Source organism: Cnephaeus nilssonii (genome assembly GCF_951640355.1).
Source record: "Cnephaeus nilssonii genome assembly, chromosome: 19".
In the NCBI taxonomy this organism is placed as follows: domain Eukaryota; kingdom Metazoa; phylum Chordata; class Mammalia; order Chiroptera; family Vespertilionidae; genus Cnephaeus; species Cnephaeus nilssonii.
The window spans coordinates 39,366,731-39,389,706 of NC_137090.1; the positions used below are offsets into that span (position 1 = coordinate 39,366,731).

The window sequence follows — 22,976 nt, forward strand, 5'->3', positions numbered from 1 at the left end:
GGTAGTTATATTTATAAATTTGATGAGAATTTCTAACAATTTTATGTTTCAAGATGTCTTCATATAGTCAGTTCAAAATATTTCTGCCAGAGGCACATAATCACTAACAATGTCTCTTTTTGTGCATTTAGCCACTGTAGATAACCATTTAGAGGTATATTATTTTATTAGGGGTTGCAAACTGTTGGTATAATAACTCCATCATTCCTGTGCCATTTATTAGCCTGAATATACCTAAGAAGTAAAATATTGCATAAAGATGACTTGATTAGAAGTTGGCAAGAATGTGGAGTTGGAATTGGTTTAAAGTCAGGCTATTGTTGAGTCTGCAAGTATGAGGTTTAAGGGGCATACCAAAGATCAGGCATAGAGGGTGGGTGGAGTGAAGAAGCAGTGGTTCCATGTTGAGTCCTTTTTCTGGTAGAGGTATACTTGATGTTCAGTGGTCACTGTAATGCAGAGTGAAGCTTCATCAGTGCAGAGAGCCTGGAAAAATAGGCTTGCTGCTATAGTATTAGATTCATGGGAAGGTGTAGGTCATGCTCTATTAAAACTCAGGGGTTCACCATCTTAATGAATATAGACTATCTGCTGGGCTACATATAAGTACTTCCCTTTTGTACATATTTCCTTATCATTACACCGAGAGCAGGTTTAACTGTGGCAACCACACCTTGATGAGGAACTTGGGTTTTATTATATATTCATTAGGAAGCTCTTAGAAGGGTTTAAGCAGCTGACATGCCTCATTCTATTGGGATTGGTGATCTGCCATGGGCCCTGAGTGCCCCTAGGTCTTCCTGCTGGGTATGCCAAAAATGCAAAGCCTGAGTCTCTTTACTTGGGGCTATTTATCAAGGTTGTTTCCACAGTGAGCAACCCTGAGTGATGAAGTCATGTTTCTGTAGACAGAGAATGGACATGGATCTGCTTACCACAAAAGTGGCGAGTCCCCCAAACTCAGTGGTCCTCCCCTAAAATGCAGCCCACTCTATGTGCTGTCACTCATCTAGACCCACCTGCATCACACTCATGGAACACGGGAGGGCATGAGGAACTGATATGAATATGAACTGTGGCTACTGATTTTGGTCTGAGTAATAATGTTGCCTTGTTACTGAACTTGAAGTTTTGTGTGTTCTGCCATTATCAGCCAAACAGCAACTAGACAAACCTGACTAGATTTTAAGTTGGGTAAAATCCCAAAACAGCTTTTTCTTTTCCCTTCTAAATCAGTCCTATCCTTTTGGCAAAAATTAAAAAGTGATAATTTTCTGTGATGGTGGAGATGCAGAGATAAGAGCCCTTTGGTACCATGCTACAGCTTTTTTTGGTAAGCAATCTATATATATAAAAGACTAAGTGACCAGGATGACCGAACGACCAGAATGACCAGAACAACTGGTCGACCAGTTGCTATGATGCTCACTGACCACCAAGGGGCAGATACTCAACGCAGGCCCCATTGGCCCCAATCAGGGGGGATGACTGGCCAATCTCCTGCGGCCTCTCCCCCTGGCTGGCCAGCCTCCCGATAGGCCTCAATTGCTGACCAGGCCAAGGGACCCCACCCATGCACTACTTCGTGCACCGGGCCTCTAGTTTAACAATAATATACATTGGTGTATACTTATTGGCAAAAATTGAATTATATACAACAAATATGTACAGATTTTATATGTCAAGCATACTTTAAAAATGTCATTTTCAAATATATATATATAAAACATCTGATATAAAATATACAGTATACAAGCATTTTAGTCTGAAATCTCAATTCTGGGAATCTGTTCTTTAACCATAAGGGTGCATAAGAGTATACCTACAAAGGTTTTCATTAAAGCACTCATCATAGTACTGAATACCCATCAAGAGGGTAATCCTTCAAGCTAGGAAGAGAGGAGTTAGATCTCCATCTTTTGATCTGGAGATATTCTCATCATGTATTGGTAACTGTGGAAAGTAATTTCCAAGAAAATAAATGTAGAGTGTGACCTCATTTTTGTGGAAGAAATGACAAAAAACACATGAAACAATCCTATTAACGGAAAGGAGTGGAAAAGCAGAAATAGCATGCATTCACAATGGTTGTCTGTCTTGGGATGGTATGAAGTCCCATGTCCCGCGTGGTTCAGGGTTCGGGCTCTGGAAGAGGGGCTGAATGCAAATGAAAGAGATGAGACAAGAAATAATAATTTGGAAATATTGGGGGACCAGGCGGGAACCCAACTCAAGAGGAAGGACTCTGCTTGGGCTCAGGCCTTGCCATCCTTTTATTCAATTTGGGATACACCTATAGTTCTTAGGCAGGCAATTTCCAATAACAGGCAGACTATCCTATCAGTAAGGATTTACATGACTATCTGGTGGGGAAGTTGCTTCAGCTAGCATTGTCTAGACCAGTGGTCGGCAAACTCATTAGTCAACAGAGCCAAATATCAACAGTACAACGGTTAAATTTTCTTTTGAGAGCCACATTTTTTAAACTTAAACTATATAGGTAGGTAATTATTAACTTAATTAGGGTACTCCTAAGCTGGCTTTTGCTAAAAACTCAAGGGGCCAAAGAGCTGCATGTGGCTCACGAGCCACAGTTTGCCGACCACTGGTCTACACTAAACAGTGGGTGAATAGCCCTGACCTTTGCCAAGGTCCCACCTCACCAGCATTGTGGGCTCCTTGTCCACACCTCTCTGTAGTGAAGACAATAGGCGGTTTCCCACAGGATGGGGGTGTGTATAGAAAACAAAAGGGAGAAAAGGAATACATTAGCTGCTCTCTAACTGAATGGGCACCACGAGTCTTATTACAGGAAATACTCTAACTCATCCCTGAACACTGGAGTGTCCCTCAAAAAAGGCCTTCTCTGGCCCACAATGACAATCCCAATGCCCATTCAGCAAGCAGACTTGGTAGGCAATGAGAAAGTGGGTACAGTCACCCAGGGGCACCAGGCACTGCCAGCAAGAAAAGAGACTGGCACTCAGGACACCTTCAGAAAATGCTATTCAATAGTAAAATGAGGGTGGGGGTGTATATGGGAGGGAATGAAGGCCTAGGAAGAAAACAAGTGGATTCTCTCTGCCCCTCTCCCTGCACCCAGGCTCAGAGGAACAGTCAGCATTTCCCCCGCCCTCTGGGCTAATCCCAGGTTCTGGTTTGTCTGGGGTGGGGCCCAATTCTGTAGTGGGCTGGCACACAGAGTCCTGCTTTATTAAGCCCTGGACTTGTCCTGAGGCAGCAGGAGAAAGCCTGGCCACGGAATCTTTGGTACCAGTAACAGAACCTCTGACACGTAGGCGAGCCCACCTGCTGTCATGGGCCGCTACCACATCCGAGTGGCCACCGGGGCCTGGCTCTTCTCTGGGTCTTTCAACCGTGTGCAGCTGTGGCTGGTGGGGGAGCGCGGGGAGGCAGAGCTGGAGCTGCAGCTGAGGCCAGCACGGGGCCAGGTAAGAGGAAGAAGTGGGAACTCAGACTCCCTGGCTGGGCTCAATGCCTGAGGGCAGTTGGGACTTGGGGGGCTGAGAGCCAGTGACAGCACAACCACACCAGCTGGGACTTCCATTGAGAAGGGACGCCTGCACCTGGTGGATGAGAGGTTCAGAGCCAGGGCCCAGCTGGACTCAGCCCCTTTCTCCCTCCCCTAGACTCTGGTCCACACAACCTCCACTCCTTTCCCAAGTGTCATTATGGGCTCAATGGTCAAAGGGGAAGGTCCTCCGAGAGCCCGTGCACAGGTGCAGGTGTTGGTGCTCAGTGTTCAAGTCACTGTGGTCTCAACCGGGGTCCCTGGTCCTCCTGGTTCAATGGGTCATCTGAGACCCACCGCGCAGGTGTTGGGAGGAGGCAATGCTGTCTTTGGAGGCTGTGTCACTGGACTCCACAAAGCCCCCACCAATATCCCATCCTTGGTTAAATGCCTCTCCCGGGTCCCCACTACTAAGTCTCACCGGGTTCTGGTCCCCACAGGTGGAGGAGATTGAGCAGGACGTTCCCCAGGACTTGGGGCCACTGCAGTTCGTGAAGTTGCACAAACACCACTCCCTGGTGGACGACGCCTGGTTCTGTGACCGCATCACCGTGCAGGGCCCAGGAGCCTTAGAGGAGGCCGCCTTCCCCTGCTACCGCTGGGTGCAGGGTGAGGGCGTGCTGACCCTGCCGGAGGGCACTGGTGAGGGGCCGCCTCAGGGAAGTGGGAGCAGAGCCCAGAGATTCTAGACAACTTTCTAGATATCAAATCACTGTTAGCAAAGAAACTTTATATATATATATATATATATATATATATATATATATATATATATATATATATATATTATTCCAGAAAGGAAGGGAGAGGGAGAGAGATAAATATATCAATGATGAGAGAGAATCATTGATTGGCTACCTTCTGCATGCCCCACACTGGGGAACAAGCCTGCAACCCGGTCTAGACTAAACAGTGGGACCCTACTGGTGCACAAATCTGTGCACCACACCTCTAGTATATAATAATATGGGATTTTGTGGATATGGCACATGATTAAGAAGAAAATTCATAATCATATATAGGCAAATGGACAAACAAACTTATAGATACAGACAACAGAATGATGGTTATCAGAGGAAAGACAAAGTGGGTAAAGAGGGTCAAATGTGTGGCTTCAGCACACTCAGAGTATACAAGTAGTGGAATTTGATTTAAGGAACAAGAAAGGGAGGAAAACATGGGATGTTGCTTAAGGACAAACATGGGGTTGAAATAGATGAAATCATGACTTGGGTGTGAGTAAAGATACAATAAGTGACTTTGGGAATACATCAGATGAGGTAGAGCCAGAGAAAAAGGCGAGTGTATGATGTAGCCCTAACTGGTATGGCTCAGTGGATAGAGCATAGGTCTGTAGACTGAAAGGTCCCAGGTTTGATTCTGGTCAAGGGCATGTACCTTGGTTGCGGGCACATGCCCAGTAGGAGTTGTGCAGGAAGCAGCTGGTCAATGTTTCTCTCTCATCGATGTTTCTAACTCTCTATCCCTCTCTCTTCCTCTCTGTAAAAAAAATCACACACACACACACACACACACACATATATATATATATATATATATATATTTTTTTTTTTTTTTTAAAGAGTATGATGTAATACAGTCAAGAGTGAGAGATTAGATCAAGTCAGGGATAGCATGAGTTGGACAAACAATGTGATCAAATGTTCTTCCAGCCCGCCTGGCAGGAGAGAATACCTTGGACAAGTTTCAGAAACATCGAGAGAAAGAACTAAAGGAAAGACAGCTGATTTACTGGTAACCACCTACCCATAGCCCTACTGATATTCCCACCTCTTCTCTGATCCTGCCACCATCACTGACCCCCTAATTCCTCCCTGAACTCTTTTCCCATCTGCTAGTTGGGACACCTGGCATGAAGGGTTACCTCTGACAATGGCTGTTGACTCTGGGAAGGATCTGCCCCCAGATATGAAATTTCATAGTGGAAAGAAGCTGGACTATGAATGGAGAGTGAAAACAGGGTGAGAAAAGATCCCGATGGAGTGGGGAGTGCTGAATCCCATAACAGGCAGGATTTGGTGAGTTGACAGTGCCATCCTTGACATTTATTGTAGGGCACTGGAGGTGGCCCTCAAATATGTTTACAACTTCCTGAAGTCCTGGGACAGCCTAGAAGATTTTGATCAGATCTTTTGGGGCCTCAAGAGCACCCTTTGTGGTCAGTATTCCCATAGATCTTTGTAAATTCTTCATAGCCTGTTTTGTTTTCCCAAACTTCATACTTCATAGACCCTCAAAAGTACTTCCCATATGAGAAGACATTATGCCTGGTCATTTCTCAGAGGCAACAAAAAGGAAAGACAGGGGCTGGATACAAGTGATCATATGCCTGAATAGCTGTATTAAAACCTAAAGGAGAAGGACATCTGGTTATGGTGAATATCCTCCCCCTACCCTCCACTCCAACCCCACAGAGAAGGTTCACCAGCACTGGAAAGATGATGAGCTTTTTGGCTACCAGTTCCTCAATGGCACCAACCCCATGATGTTGAGACGCTCCACCTCTCTGCCCTCCCGGCTGGTGCTGCCCTCAGGGATGGAGGAGCTTCGGGCCCAGCTAGAGAAAGAACTCCAGGTACACCCTCAGCCCTCTGTTGTCTTCTCCTTATCTGTGGGGAAAGGGATATGGTGAAGGGGAAGGACCAGAGGTGAATCAAGGAAGGAAAACTGTATTAATCCGCTGTTCCTATGTGCAGAGTCCTTTACAGGAAAAACTTGCAGTTGATAAAGTATGTAAAGGAAACTGAGACTCTTGGGTGCCAGACAGAGGTAGCAGAAGAGAAAGTAGATGAGGAAAGAGGCCTGGAAACCTTGACAGGGGAAGCTTAGCATGCCTGTGCTGCACAGGAATTGGTGAAGTATGGTCTTAAAACCACCACTGCCACAGGGAATTAACATGTCCCTGAGGAAGACGCCTCTCATTTTGCCTCTTTCCTCATTATCAACCGAGACTAAATGTTGATAATTGGACTAAATGTTGTGGATCCCTCCTTCCTTTCTGCCACTAGGACTCTGATATTGATGTAGGATAATTGCAAGAAATGAGACTGAATGTTATTACATTTCTTCCCCTTGGTGCTGGCCCTCTGGAGTAGACTTTGAACTTTTCCCCCCAGAACGGTTCCCTATTTGAAGCTGACTATATACTCCTGGATGGAATTGCAGCCAACGTAATCCAAGGAAGGAAGCAATACCTGGCTGCCCCTCTCGTCATGCTGAAGATGGAACCCAGTGGGAAGCTACTACCCATGGTCATCCAGGTGAGATATTTTGGAAATCCTCTTTCAACACTGCTCTCCCTTCTCTCCAACCACTGCCCAGGGACAAAGACAGCCTGCTCTTGTCCCCCACCCCCACCTCACTCAGTGAGATCTGTCTTTGTCTCCAATCTCTTCTATCTACCTTGCAGGCTGCCTCACTACTCACATTCAATTACTTTTTTTGAGAGTCAAAATGGTCTCTATTGGTCCTCACCCTAAGGCTACTCAATCTCTTCCTGATCTTTGAATCTGTGAAATACCTCTTCTTTCTTGAACATATTTTCTACCGTGTTTTTAATGTATTTTCCCTCTTAAGTGTTCTCATCAATCAGTTGATGAGAACTGTCAGGTATCTCACACGTCCAGTTTCTCCTTGCTATTCTACCATCCTAACTCACACTTTTATCAGGTTTCTCCCAAACCACCGTTATGGCCATACTGGACTCCTCCCTTTCCAATTCCTCCTGCTTTGATCCTGACCATTATAGTGCTGACACTTCCCCGCAGCTAGTGAGAGGATGAGTGGAGGGATCCTCATTCCTCCTACAAGATTATAGCCCTCTGCATGACAATAACATTAGTCATCAATTTCCCCCAGAATACTGAGCATAGTGTGCAACATATGAGGTTAATGAATGCTTAATTCCTCTTTATTGCAGATCCAGCCTCCCAACGCTAGCTACCCAACCCCACCACTATTCCTGCCCTCAGACCCTCCCCTTGCCTGGCTCCTGGCAAAGACCTGGGTCCGAAGTTCAGATTTACAAATACACCAGTTCCAATATCACGTGCTGAACACTCATATGCTGGCTGAGGTCATTGCTGTGGCCACCATGAGGTGCCTCCCAGGACTGCACCCTGTCTTCAAGGTACATCCTCTACCTTCCATTTCCCATATTGCTCACAAGGAAACATGTCAAACAGTGCAACAGTTGTTTGACATGTTTTAAAATCCAAGATTTTAAAAGCCTAAACCACCTGGTTAGGAATATATAACAAACCTGCTTTGCAATAATTAAGCACTAATATGGTATCAGCAAAGAATCTTCATAGGCAGGAAGGGATAGGAGAGAGATAACTACAGCAACACCTTGAATCTTGTGGTTATATTTTCATGTTTAAATTATTTTAATTTTATGCCAATTATAGATTCACATGCATTTATAAGAAATAATACACAATATATCCTATTAAATCGAGTCCTTTAGCAGTTTTCTACACATATTGCAAGTCAATTCTCTGAAATTCTCCAGCAATGGGTCCAGAGGAGAGTAAGAATATAGTTTGTTAAACCCATAAGTTGCCATTTAGCCAGGAAGAGAATTGGTAGACATAACAAAGAGCCAAATAATCATTTCTGAGAATAGAGGTGGAAATAAAAAAAAACAGCTATAAACTCTATAGTATTGATGGAGAATATTCTACTGAAACCGGATGTTATGAGGAGCACAAGATAAAAGGGCAAAGATAGCACTCCGGCTGGTCACTGACATCTACCCAAGAGTGAGGAGACTAAAGCTGTACATTAGCATGGTGATGACAGGGATGGAAGGGAGGAGACACTGCCTGCATCATGCCTGAACATTATTGGAGAGAGAGGTCAGAGGTCTCACCACTGCCAGACCTAGGAGCTCACAAAGTGAATACTGTTGGAATGACCAAGAAATACTGCGATGCTATAAACAGTGAGGTCAGTGTCCATTGCTAGGCAGAAGGCAACAAAATAAGCTGGTGCTTGTCTTACAATTGTTTTCCAAATCTCAATGGCACTTCAATACAGGAAACAGAGCAGAGCAGGGGGGAAAAAATCTACAAGTCTATGAAGCAGAGCAGTGGTCAGAAAGAGTGTAGTCAGGAAAAGAAGCCAGTTTGGAGGCAAAGATTAGGTACTGAGCTTTAGATGCAAAGAGTCTGAAGTGTTGGTGAGATATGCAAATGAGTATTTGATAAGCAAAACAACTGATCTGTAATGTCTCTGGGAGTTCCAACACTCCTGTGGACTGTGGATGTTCAGGGTTCTAGTGTGACATAGATAAAATAGTTACTAATGTAGTTCATGGGCTCTCAGATTTGATAACCTCATGATCCTTTCCATCACAATTTCCCTCCTAGCTTGAATCACTTATTCCCACTTTTACACTTCAAAATGCCCTTTTAATACATAAGCCCCATCCACAGCCATATTCCCTCATCATAGCAACTCCATCCCATGGCAGACAATCTTTGTTGGAACTCCCAGGAGGGCTAAGCCTGCAGAAGTTACCAAGGTTACCTGTGCAGGCTCTGGATTAACTGCTTGGGTCTGAAGCCTGAATCCTGGTCTCAGTACTTACAGATGTGTGTTCAGGGTCCTCATCTCTGAAGGAGGATAACTATCTCTATTGTTGGGTTGTTAAGGCATTACAGACTAAATGCTAAAGAAATGTCAGTTTTCTGCTGTTATTTTGGTTGTCATCATCATTACTATCATTGCTGTTGGGAACTCTGTTCTGGGTTCTTTGCTCCTCACTGTGAAACCAGCATCTCTCCATGATCTTTCTGAAAAGAACAATGTAAGCCCCTTTGATATCTTGGTATCAGGAATATCACTTGTGTCCTTCCTTTATTCCGGCATCAAAAAGCTCTGATCAATATTCAAACAGTCTAAATCCTGTATATCAAACAGACGGAAATGAAATAAAAATTCATCTAAGATAAAAAGAATATCTTAGTTGTACTTTTTAATAGCTAAAAAAAAAAGAAGGAAAGAGAGGACAATTAGGAATAGGTACAGATTTGATGACAACCCATTTGCTGCTTAAGCAGGAAGCTTGATATCATTTCTAAAATTCTGACTGAAGATACTCTTTCCCCAAAAGAATCCAAGAGTAAAACAATGAGCAGTTGGAGGGAGAGCTTTGAAAATGAGCAGAAACGCCAGTTTAAGGAAGGAGAAGATGTGAATGATAGAGGAAGCATGAAATGCTATTGAAAACTAAAGGGTAGCTTCTAAACGCATAACTACATTCAAGGTGGATACAATAAAGGTAATGATAATACCTCCTAATCAATGCTTCTGTGTGCCAGGCACTGAGCTAAACACTCTTTATATATTACTCACATAATCACCACCACAGCACTTGACTTAGGAGACCTATTATCATCCTTGTTGACAGATGAGAATTTTGACAGATGAGGTACTTGAACAAGTACCAAAGTGAGTGGCTAAGCAAGGATTCAAGCCCAGGTCATTCTGGCTCCACAACCCCACTCCCTGTAGAGTCATGGAGAGCATGAGAGTTAGTGATCATAGCAGCAGGAGACCAGCCTACAAAGGCCCTGACAGGGAGGAAAGCATCAAGAGGAGAGAGTGCCACTCCCTACAAGGGAGGACCCAAGCATGGTCTCCAATAACAACCTTCTCTAATCTTCTTCATCCAGCTCCTGATCCCACACACCCGCTACACCATGGAGGTTAACGCCGGGTTACGAGGAGAACTCAACTCAGAGAGTGGAATATTTAGTCAGGTAAAGAGGAAATGAGGGCATGGGGCTACCTAATCTTTCATCCCTCTATAACCTCCTGCCATCTTCACAGTCTCACACCACCTGATATGAATGTCCTGATCCTTAAACCTATGGGCCTGTTCATTTCATACTTTTAATTTTGTAAGCCCCACTGTGAACCCCTTATATAATATGCCAAGATTGTCAGCTCTTCTTTTATCTCTCAAGACCTGTTAACTCTCAAATTTCAGGCAGTGAGCACAGGTGGAGGGCCCCATGTGCACTTACTCCGCCGGGCCATGGCTAAGCTGACCTACCGCTCCCTCTGTCCTCCTGAACATCTTGCTGACCGGGGCCTGCTGGGAATCCCAAGTGCTTTCTATGCCCATGATGCTGTACGGCTCTGGGAGATCACTGCCAGGTGGGTAAGAGTGGGAGCTTATAAATAAAGGGCCATTGGGGAGAGGGAGAGTGGGTCTCTGGCTTGAGGTCAGCACTAGGCAAAAGGAACATGAAACAAGAAGGTCCAGACAGAGGGAGTAGAGGAGACAGTGGACAGAATCTGAAAAGGAAGAAAGCAGAATAAAGTAAGAACCTATCTTGGGGAAACTGGGAATGGGGAGATGGGGATCTGGAAGAACTTGGGTTTTGTTAGAAAGAATTGTTATTAATCATGTATAGGGAACGCTTAAAACTAATGTCCCACCTTTCCTTTCTAAACTAGTGTGTAAAAAGAGGTTGGGGTTGTCCTAAAAGGAAAGTCTGGTAAGATGTGCCCCCAGATACAATGACAGTCAACTGGACAGAAGCCACAGAAAAGGATTAACGGTCATAGGCTATAGCCTTGACCCAAGGAGCAGAATAAATAAGCATGATGAATGCAATGAGCTCAGCTCTCTTCTCCTCTTGGCAGGTACGTGGAAGGAATCATCCACCTCTTCTACCACGGGGATGACATTGTAAGAGGGGACCCTGAGCTGCAGGCCTGGTGTCGGGAGATCACTGAGGTGGGGCTGTGCCAGGCCCAGGACCGAGGTGAGAACTGGGCTGAGAGAAGGAATCTGTTCACTCTGCCCAGAGCCCCTTGTCAGCTTTGCCCTTCTGGGGACATGATTCCAACCTCTCATCAACCTCTAGTCCTCCACACATGAAGCATATGAATATCATTCCCACCTCCTAAGTGTTAGGACAGTTCTACAAACCCAAGGATTGTCCTTCCCAGAGACCCTGATCATCAACCTTTATGTCCATCTCCCATTCTTGCCACAGATGCCCTGAATCTTCCACAGCATAGAGCCCAGTGGGTCCAGAACCATGACCAGTGGGGGATCTGCCCAGGCCCTGCTTCTAAAGCTCTTCCTAAGAATATAAGTTGGCGAAAATCTCCCACCAATATCCATGATGACTCTCTCTGGATTTCCCTCCTTCTCCTCTTGCCTGCCATTGTCCACCACACACAGAGGGTCCAGACACTTGCAACACTACCACAGTGCAAGGTCATTTCTAGGTGCAAATTGAATATCGACTTTCTCTGCCCAGTTCATTCCTTCACTAGGATCTACCTTTAGTTCTCCCACTCCACATTTTACTCTGTGAGGAAGAAATAGCTTTTATTGAGCTTTGCCTAGTTTCATCCTCCTCTCTCTAGCACATATGGGCCAGCTTGCTTTGTTTCAAATTTCCCTTCAGGCCCTGCCCCTGCATACTTCACAACAACACCTTGAGTCCCATCCTCAGCCTGTGGCACGAGTATGAACATATATTGCGAAACTATTATGGACGGGACATGGGAATACAAGGTTTAATATACCAATGCCAGACTGTTGAAGGGAGGCTTTTCTTGGAGGATCTGAGAAACACCCCCATCGCCCTGACCCTTTCAGGACCAAATGTTCTCTCACACTCTTCAGTTCTGTTCTTCAAGCAGCCCATGCCCCAAAAGATGCTCCTTCCTCTCCCTGGCCATCCTCTTCCCATGACATATTTACCTTAAGCATTTACAAAATACAGTCATATATAAGCTTTAATCTCATTCTCCCATTTCTCCCTCGACTTTTAATGTTCTCTCTGCCCTGTTATTCCCACATTATTCTCATTAAAAGCCACATGCTAATATTGGTTTCCAAAGTACTGGTTTCTGCCTCTTTCCATCTATGTGACCTTGAGCCATCCACTAGATCTCTTTTCACTTTGACTTTTAGTTTCCTTAAAGCTAAAATGGACAAAATACTTGCCAATTATTCTCACTTTGTACCTGATAGAATTTTTGAGACCCAATGATATAATGTGTGATAGTACTGAAGCCTGCATAGTATATAGCATTAGATGAGTTTAATCATATGCTCCACCCCACACAAAAATGCCTCCCTAATATGATCAGCATGTGAATTAGGAGATTCCAGGCCCAGCCATGCAGTAGATGACCTTGGTCAGGCATCAAACTCTATGACCCCATCTCACTGCATTCATCATGCCTGTTTATTCTGCAGTTTTGATACTTTGACATCTTGGGGTCTTGCTGACCCAGAAGGCACCACCCTTCCCAGGGCCAGCTGATTCTCAGATATAGCAAACCACTCCCCTGGGAGCATGCTTTCATATTCCGGAAGTCCCAACCACCAGTTCCATTGAGCTCTCACACTCTGGGCCGATAGTCCCCCGACCTTCTCACCTCAGGCCAGGTACCAGACTAGGGACAGCTACCACACTCCAGAGCCCACTGGGAAGAATTGCAACTAACCTGTCCTAAACCTGCTTATTCTGTCTTTCCTGTTCCTTCTCATGGAAACCACAACAAAGACTCCTACCACAGTTTTTTCCCCTTACTCCCTCTGCCTCTTGACCAACCTTGGTGCACCCAGTGTGGCCCCTTGTAGTGTGCACATAGGTACCCATCTCTTGGGATCTGTGAGTATAACACGTATCTTTTCCATGACAGTTATCTCCTGACCTGTTGGCCTCAGCACATGAATAATAATAATAGAAACTATACTTTAAAACACTTGCCACCTGTATATTGAGTTGAATGGGATAGCTGATTTTGACACATCTTCCTGTATTTAAATTGAATCAATTACTTCTCTTTCTCTGCATCATTCCCCAGCTATCTATAAGCACTGAACCACTTTTGGGGAGTCAGCAATTGTTGAAATACAACAAACCTAGAGAAAGGTACATACTCATAGGTGTATAACTTAGTGATGTGTTACTACAGTGACACACCTATGTAATTAGCATGAAGATTAAGAATCAGAACTTTACCAGCTCCCTCAGAAAGCCCCTTGCATACTGTCTTCTAGTCTATCCACATGAAGATAAATATTATCTTGACTTGTAGGTTGGTTAGTTTTACTTGTTTTGACCTTTCACAGATGGACATACAAGCATGCACTTGCTTGTGTCTGGCTTCATTCGTTGAATACTATGTTTAATATTTACCTACTTTGCTGCATGTGGCATGTAGTTTGTTCATTATCATTGTGGGAACCTCCATTTATTTTTCCTTTTTGCTATTGATGGATATTAGTATTGTTTCCAGCTTAGGGAAGTCAATATTAGTGCTGTTGTAAACATTTGTGTGTGTGTTTTCCCGTGGACTTGACGGACTTAAATTATGCAAAAATTAGCTTCAGTAGCTATTGACCCTTTTCCCAAAGTGGTTGTACCAGTTTTCACTGTATGTATTGTGAATGATCACCTCAGTAAGTCTAGTTAATATCCATCACCACACATAGTTACCCAATGTTTTCTTTTGATGAGAACTTTTATGATCTACCCTTTTAGCAACTTTCAAATATACAATATAGTATTATTAACTATAGCTACCATGCTGTACATTACATCCCATGACTTATCCTATATAATAAAGCACTAATATGCAAATAGACTGAATGGTGGAACAACAAGTCGCTATGACACACACTGACCACCAGGGGGCAGACGCTCGATGCAGGAGCTGCCCCTTGGTGGTCAGTGCGCTCCCACAGAGGGAGCGCCACTCAGCCAGAAGCCAGGCTCACCAGTGGGTTCACAGCTGGCTAGCACAGTGGCAGTGGCAGCAGCCTCTCCCACCTCCACAGCAGCACTAAGGACCCCCTGGACAGATGTCTGACTGCTGTCTTAGGCCCACTCCCTGTGGGCAGTCAGACATCCCCCAAGGGTTCCTGGACTCCGAGAGGGCTCAGGCTGGGCTGAGGGACCCCCCTTCCTCCCAGTGCACAAATGTTATGCACTGGGCTTCTAGTTTATTTTATAACTGGAAGTTTGTAACTTTTGACCACATTCACCCATTTTACCCACTCTTACCCCCACCTCTGGAACTACCAATCTGTTCTCTGTATCTATTCTGTATCTATGATCTCAGGGTCTTTTCCCCCCTTTTTTTTTTAATTCCACATATAAGTGAAACCATATAATATTTAACTTTCTCAGGCTACTTATTTCACTTAGCATCATGCTATCCAATGTTCCATCCCTATTGTCACAAATGGCAAGAATTCCTTCTTTTTTAAGGCTGAATAATATTTGAATATATATATTAGGTCCCTTTATTCTATTTCTTTAAAAAATGCAATTGGAATTTCAAAGTTTTATATATATACACTAATAAAAGAGAAACATGCAAATTGACTGTCCCTCCACTATGCCCACCAGCCAATCAGGAGCAAGTATGCAAATTCACCCAACAAAGATGGCAGTTAATTTGCATATTCAGGCACAGAGCGAAGACTGAAGACAGCTTAGAAGGAAGCCAAGCACTGCAGAAGGCAGCCAAGTGGCAGAGAAGGGAGCGAGGCAGCGAAGATGAGAGGGAGCAAGGCAGCCGAGAAGGGAGCAAAACCTGCCGAGATGCTTAGGCTGCAGGAAGCCCTATTCTTGCAGGAATAGGCCAAAGGAAGCCCTATTCTTGCAGGAATCTTCCTGCAATGGACCTCTGGTTTATAAATAATTTTGTTTATTCATCCATTGATGTACACTTAGGTTGATTAAATGTTGTTTTTTTTAAGATTTTTATTGATTTTTAGAGAGAGAGTAAGGGAGAGAGAGAAACATTGATGTTAGATAGGAACAAGTCTATAGAATGACTGCCTCTTGTATGCCCCCGACTGGGTATTGAGCCCACAATCCATAACCTGGGCATGTGCCCTGACAAGAAATTGAACTAGCAACCTTTTGTTGCACAGTATGATGTCCAACCAACTGAGCCACATGGGCCAAGGCACTTGCTTCCATGTTTTGGCTATGATAAATAATGCTGCAATCAACATGGGGTCCAGCTATAGTTTCAAATCAATGTTTCATTTCCTTTGGATAAATGCCCAGAAATGGATTTGCTGGATCATATGGTAATTCTATTTTTAATATTTTGAAGAATCCCCATACTGGTTTCCATAGTGGCTTCACCACTTTCTACTAACAGTACACAAGGCTTCTATTCTCCACAGCCTCACCAATACTTGTTATTCCTTGTCTTTTCATAATAGCCATTCTAACAGGTGTGCGGTAGCATCTCATTATGATTTTGATTTACATTTCCCTGTTAATTAGTGATGTTGAGCACTTTTTCATGTACCTGTTGGCCATCTATGTGTCTTTGGAAAAATGTTTATTCAGAGCTCCTGTCTACCTTTGTTTTTTAATTTAATAAATCTTTATTGTTCAGATTATTACAATTGTTTCTCCTTTTTCCCCCTATAGCTCCCTCCACCTGGTTCCCACCCCACCCTCTGCCCTTACCTCCCCCCACTGTCCTCATTCATAGGTGTATGAATTTTGTCCAGTCTCTTACTGCACCCCTACACCCATTTCCCCCTGAGAATTATTAGTCTACTCCCTTTCTATGCCCCTGATTCTATTATATTCACCAGTTTATTCTGTTCCTCATATTTTTAATTCACTTGATTTTTAGATTTATCTTATTGATAGATATGTATTAGTTGTTGATAATTTTTATCTTTATCTTTTTCTTCTTCTTCCTCATCTTAAAGAATACCTCTCAGCATTTCATATATTACTGGTTTGGTGGTGGTGAACTCCTTTAGCTTTTTCTTATCTGTGAAGCTCTTTATCTGACCTTCCATTCTGAATGATAGCTTTGCTGGGTAGAGTAATCTTGGTTGTAGGTTCTTGCTATTCATCACTTTGAATATTTCTTGCCATTCCTGTATGGCCTGTAGTTTCTGTTGAGAAATCAGCTGACAATTGTATGGGTGCTCCCTTATAGGTAATTAACTGTTTTTCTCTTGCTGCTTTTAATATTCTCTCTTTGTCTTTTGCTCTGGACATTTTAATTATGATGTGTCTTGGTGTGCTCCTCTTTGGATCCCTTTTGTTTGGGGTTCTGTGCGCTTCCTGGACTTGTAAGTCTATTTCTTTCACCAGTTGGGGGAAGTTTTCTGTCATTATTTCTTCAAATAGATTTTCGGGATCTTGCTCTCTCTCTTCTTCTGGCACCCCCATTATTTTGATGTTGGTATGCTTGAAGTTGTCTCAGAGACTCCTTACACTATCTTCAAATTTTTGGATTCTTTTTTTTTTTTTTTTTTGCTTTCCCATTTGAGTGTTTTTTGCTTCTTTGTATTTCAAATCTTTGACTTGCTTCTTGCGTTCCTCTAGTCTGCTGCTGGGTCTCTGAAAATATTTGTTATTTCAGTCAGTGTATGTTTAATTTCTAGTTGGTCCTTTTTCATATCCTCAAGGGTCTCACTAAATTTATTGGCCTTTTCTAGGAAATTCTTGAAAAACCTTATAACCATGGTTTTGAACTCTATATCCAGTCATTTGTTTTCCTCCATTTCTTTTGTTTGTGATCTGTTTCTTTGTCTCCACATTTTTGTTGCTTCCCTGAGTTGGTAGGATAGCTTTGTGTGCTAGGTGTCTTATATGGCCCAGTGTGTCAGCCTGCCCAGTTACCTGAGGTGGACACTCTTGGTGCACCCCTTTGTGGACTATGTGTACAGCCTTGTTGTAGTTAAGTCTTGATTGTTGTTGGCATCACCGGGAGGAATTGACCTCCAGGCCATTTGGCTGTGAGGATCAGCTGTGTCTATGCTGGGAGAACTTCTGTGCTGGAGACTGCCTTATGAGATAAGACTTGCAAAATTGCAAAAGCCTCTGTGCTCAGCTTGGATGGGGTGGAATCTCAGGGCTGAGCAGACAGTCTTGGCTTCCCATCAGCCCTGCCCTATGAGGCCCCTGGGTCTCAGTGTCCCTTGGTAATCGTTGCAAGAGAAAGCCACCCTCAAGTTTCGCCCGCTGCCAGACAGTCCAGTTTCTCCTCCATTGAATCTGGATTCCCAGATTCTCGCCTGGAACAGGGGTTCAGCACAGTTGGGAGCTTCCGGTTCCCTCCAGCTTCAGAAAGCCAGCATCACACTCAGCAGTCATTCCTCTCTGTGCACACTTGCACGTGCGCCTCCAGACCTCTGCCTTTCGCGGCTCCCCTGAGTTTCCGCCTGACAGTTCAGATTCACCCTGTAAGAGCCTGGGTTCCCAGGGGCTCACCTGGAACTGGGGTTCAGTGCAGTCAGGAGCTTCTGACTCCCTCCTGCTAGGGAAAGCCAGCAGCAACCTCAGCAGTCAGTCCTCTCTGCGCCCAATCGCGCGTGAATGTGCACCTCCAGACCCCTGCCCTCCGCAGCTCCCCTGAGTCTCCGTGTGCCTTTCTCTCTACCTGACAGTTCAGACTCACCCCGTATGAGCCTGGGTCCACAGGGTCTCGCCCAGAACTGGGGTTCAGTACAGTCAGGAGCTTCCTTCTCCCTCCCACCAGAGAAAGCCAGCCAGGCACTCAGCCGCCCTTCCTCTCTGCACGTGTGTCTCCATACCTCAGCCCTTTGCAGCTCCTCTGATTCTCCGTGAGCTTTTCTCTTTCCTTCTAGTTGTAGAATTTCCACTCAGCCAGCTTTCCTGTGGTTCTGGATGCTGTCTTTTAGTTGTAGTTTTGAAACTGTTGTGTGAGGCAGTAGTTTAGGTGCTTACCTATGCCGCCATCTTGGTTTCTCCTCCTGTCTACCTTTTAATCGGAATCTGGTTTATGTTTCTATTGAGTTGTATGAGTTCTTTATATATTTTGGATATTAACCTCTTATTAGATATGTGATTTGCAAATATTTTCTCCCATTCAGTATGTTGCCTTTGAATTTTGTTGGTGGTTTCCTTTGCTGTGCAGAAGATCTTTAGCCTGATGTAGTTTCATTTGTTTGTTTTTACTTTTGATCCTTGGCTTTTGCAAATCCAAAATAGCATCACTAAGACTGATGTCAGGAGATTATCACCTATGTTTTCTTCTAGGAGTATTATGGTTTCAGTACTTTAATCAATTTTTCCTTAATTTTTGTTTGTGGTATAAGATAGCAGTCCAGTTTCACTCTTTTGCATGTGGCTGCCAGTTTTTCCAGCAACATTTACTGAAGAGACTATCCTTTCCCCATTGTATATTCATGCCTCCTTTTTTGGACTCTTTCTTCAGTTCCTTGATCTATGTGTTTGCTATATGCCAATACCATACTGTTTTGAATATTTTTTCTTTGTTATATAATTTGAAATCAGAAAGCAGAATAAGGATGCCTTTAACTCTGTCCTTTTTAAGATTTCTGTGACTATTTGGGGTCCTTACTGATTTCAACTTAAAATTATAGGTTGATTTATTCTATTACTTTAAAAAATGCAATTGGAATTTCACAAGGATTGCATTGAATAAGTAGATTGCCTTGGGTAGAATGGACATTTTAAGAATATTAATTCTTCCAATCCACAATAATATATTTCCATTTATTTGCCTTTCATTTCTTTCATAGGTGTCTTATGGTTTGTAATGTACAGGTATTTCACCTCCTTGGTCCTATATATTCCTAAGCTATTTTATTCTTTTGGATGCAGCATATATTTTACATGAATGAATGAATGCTCACCAATTCTAACATATGGGTATATCCAAACATCAGCATTATATCCTTATCTTTTTCAGGGATTACAGTTTCTAAACTTTGGTATTTCTTCTTCTAGGTTTTCCTGTCTCCTTCCATTCTCGGGCTCAGCTCTGCCATTTCCTTACCATGTGCATCTTCACATGCACTGCCCAGCATGCAGCAGTCAACTTCAGCCAGGTATGGACAACTGAAAGGCTGGGTCCCTGAGGAAAAGTGCCTGGTCTAGGGTATGTTTGAAGGAAAGAGTTGGGAGTCAGAGTCCTGCATATCAGAGTGCCTGGTTGAATCCAGATTCTTGCCCCTTCAGCATGACTGGTTGTTCTGGGTCCCTAATGCCCCATGCACAATGCGGATGCCCTCTCCTACCACCAAGGAAGATGTAACGATGGCCACACTGATGGGCTCACTCCCAGATGTCTGGCAGAGCTGTCTTCAGATGCTTTTCGTGAGGCAAGTGAGCCGGAAGCAGCCAGACATGGTGAGAGCGGATTTGGTGAATTCTGGGGCAGTAATAACCAAAAAGAAATTTCAGTGTGGGGCTGTGCTCAGGTTCCTGTGTCTTGGAACTAGAAACTGATCAATCTTTCTTTTCTGCTTCAGGTACCTCTGGGGTATCACACAGAAGAATATTTCTCAGGCCCTGAGCCCAAGGCTATTTTAAGACAATTTCAAGCAGATCTGGACAACCTGGAAAGGGAGATAACAGCCCGGAATGAACAGCTTGACATTCCCTATGAATACCTGAAGCCGAGCTGCCTAGAGAACAGTATTACTATCTGAGCCTTTCATAGACCACAGGCCAATACTAGGGTTAACATTTTCCTTTTGAGTTTTATGTTTTTCTGGATCTGAATTGCTGTGGTTCTATTTTCTTTTCTATCTGAGTACTCCCCCCGCCCCCTCCAATATATCACTAGCCTGAGGTACTGTCCCACTTCCAGGTCATCTAACAGAATGATATTTAACTTGAAAATACATTCTTTGAGAGATCAACTATTCACTCATGCAGCCTTCCCCTATCTCTGGAAATTTTGTCTTTTCCATTTATTATATAATCATTTAGGAATAGATTTATTAATATCACTAATCGTCAGAGAGATAGTATGAGATTAATGTTCAATTCTATTTTCTTTTGAGGAAATCTATTATACCAGCACAGTTTATTTAAAAGCACATCCTCTCTCACTGATCTACTATGTTAGTATAAATCACATTGCCATACTGAATGAAAGTATTTTTGAGTTTTTATTCTATGTATTCATTAATATGTTTGTCTTATACTGTACCACACTAACATAATTACTACAACTGTAAAATTAAAATAACACACTCTTTCATAACATATATTCATTAAATTTGTCTTAGAGGTGACAGCTTTTCTTTGACTTCTGATCTTTCATGTAAAATTAATATCAGCTTGTTATTCTACAATAAAATCTATTGTGATCTCTGTGTTAATGCACTGAATCTATATTAACTTTTTAATCTTAAACCAACTTTGCATTCTTGAGAGATATCCAGTTTGCCATTTTATATATTGTTAAATTCCGTTATATTTTCTCAGGCTTGGGAAGAACCAGATACCATTTCAAACTATCCAATCAATTTCCCCATCCTTTCTGTGGTTCTGCTGGTGTCCCCCTCTAACCAATCCATTTCCTAGATCCTCTGGAGTTCTGTGTCCCTTATCTAATCCAATCACTTTCCCAGGCTAGGTACGTCCCCTTTATGGTCACTATCTTAGTTCCTACTAGCATGACTCATAGTAGAAGCACCACCCCTTGTGCCATCTTGGGTTCTACTGGACATGCACCCAGCAGAGGAATTTCCCATTTGTTGTTTATTCCTCCATCCAGATTGAAAAGCTGGTCTTTTCTCCATACCTGGGGAGGGAGGAATGTTAATCCCATGGTGGGAAAAACAAAGGAGAAAATAAGCAAATGGGACTACATCAAACTACAAAACTTCTGCACAGCCAAAGAAACAATTAACAAAATGCAATGGGAACCCACTGTATGGGAGAACATATTTTCCAATGATATATCTGGTAAGGGGTTAATTGACCTGGTAAGGGGTTAATACTTATTATGCTAAGTGAAAGTATTATTTCTCACTAAGCCAGTGATAAAGACAAGTATCACTTGATCTCACTCATATGTGGAATCCAATGAACAAAATAAATAATGAACAAAATAGATCCAGAGACACAGAAGCATAAAACAGACTGTCAAATCTCAGTGGAAAGGATTGGATGGGTGGGAAGAAATCAACCAATATATGCATATATGCATAAGCCATAGGCACAGGCAATCAGGTGGTGAAGGCCTGGAGTGAGGGGCAGGGGCATGCTAGAAGAGGTCAATGGGAGGAAAGGAAGGACATATGTAATACTTTCAACAACAGAGATTAAATAAAAAACAAAATATATAAAGAACTTATACAAACTCCAACACCAGGAAGACAAACAATCCAATTAACAAATGGGCAAAGGACCTGAATAGACACTTCTCCAAACAGGACATACACATGGCCAAGAGACATATGACAAAATGCTCAATATCACTAATCGTCAGAGAGATACAAATTAAAACTACAGTGAGATATCATCTCACACCTGTCAGAATGGGTGCCATCAATAAATCAACATTCAAGTGCTAGTGGGGATGTGGAAAAAAGGGAACCCTAGTGCACTGCTGGTGGAAACTCAGATTGCTGGAGCCACTGTGGAAAACAGTATGCAGTTTTCTCAAAAAATTAAAAATGGAACTGCCTTTTGCCCAGTGATCCCACTTCTGGGAATATATCCTAAGAATCCCAAAATACCAATCAGAATGAATATATGCAACTCTATGTTTATAGCAGCATTACTGACAATAGGCAAGATCTAGAAACATTCTAAGTGCTCATCAATAGCTGAGTATATATCGCCCTGACTGGTTTGGCTCCGTGGATAGAGCGTCGGCCTGCGGACTGAAGGGTCCCAGGTTCGATTCCAGTCAGGGGCATATGTACCTTGGTTGTGGGCACATCCCCAGTAGGGGGTGTGCAGGAGGCAGCCGATCCGTGTTTCTCTCTCATCGATGTTTCTAACTATCTTTCTCTCTTCCGCTCTGTAAAAAATCAATAAAATAAGTTTTAAAAAAAAAATTAAAAAAAATAGCTGAGTATATAAAAAAAAGCTGTGGTATATTTACATAATGATAAAGGGGACAATACATCAAGACTATATAACACTTGGGAGAGGAAGATGGCTGCCGATGGGAAGGCAGACTACAAGATAGTGCATGAGTGAGAGAACTAAAAAAGAAGGAAACCATATCTTTGGTGACAGCATGTATGGACCTGGATGCTAAGTTAAATAAGCAAGTCAGAGAAAAACAAATACCGTTAATGTCTCACTTATATGTGGAATCTAATGAACAAAATAAATGGATGGCCCTAGCCGATTTGGCTCAGTGGATAGAGCGTCAGCCTGTGGACTGAAGGGTCCCAGGTTCAATTCTGGTCAAGAGTATGTACCTTGGTTGCAGGCACATCCCCAGTCGGTGGTGTGCGGGAGGGAGCTGATCAATGTTTCTCTCTCATTGATGTTTCTAACCCTCTATACCTCTCCATCTCTGTAAAAAATCAATAAAATATATTTTTAAAAAATAAATAAATGGATGAACAAAATAGAAACAAATGAATGGATATATGGAGGAGACTGACAGCTTTGGGGTGGAGAGAGGGGAATCTGAATGAAAGAAG

At 43.1% G+C, this 22,976-nt stretch overlaps 1 protein-coding gene across 1 annotated transcript; it reads left to right on the forward strand.

The window, feature by feature from the left end:
* Positions 1-3,317: 3,317 nt before the first annotated feature.
* Positions 3,318-20,009, forward strand: LOC307115220 (polyunsaturated fatty acid lipoxygenase ALOX12-like; the record flags this gene model as incomplete). The annotated part of the gene is made up of 14 exons (XM_079798324.1): positions 3,318-3,452; positions 3,973-4,174; positions 5,206-5,287; positions 5,392-5,514; positions 5,608-5,711; positions 5,968-6,128; positions 6,670-6,813; positions 7,473-7,682; positions 10,234-10,320; positions 10,551-10,720; positions 11,213-11,334; positions 19,306-19,406; positions 19,537-19,707; positions 19,830-20,009. 14 exons carry the CDS (start codon positions 3,318-3,320, stop codon positions 20,007-20,009), a joined length of 1,992 nt encoding a protein of 663 aa, XP_079654450.1.
* Between the last annotated feature and the right edge of the window lie 2,967 nt (positions 20,010-22,976).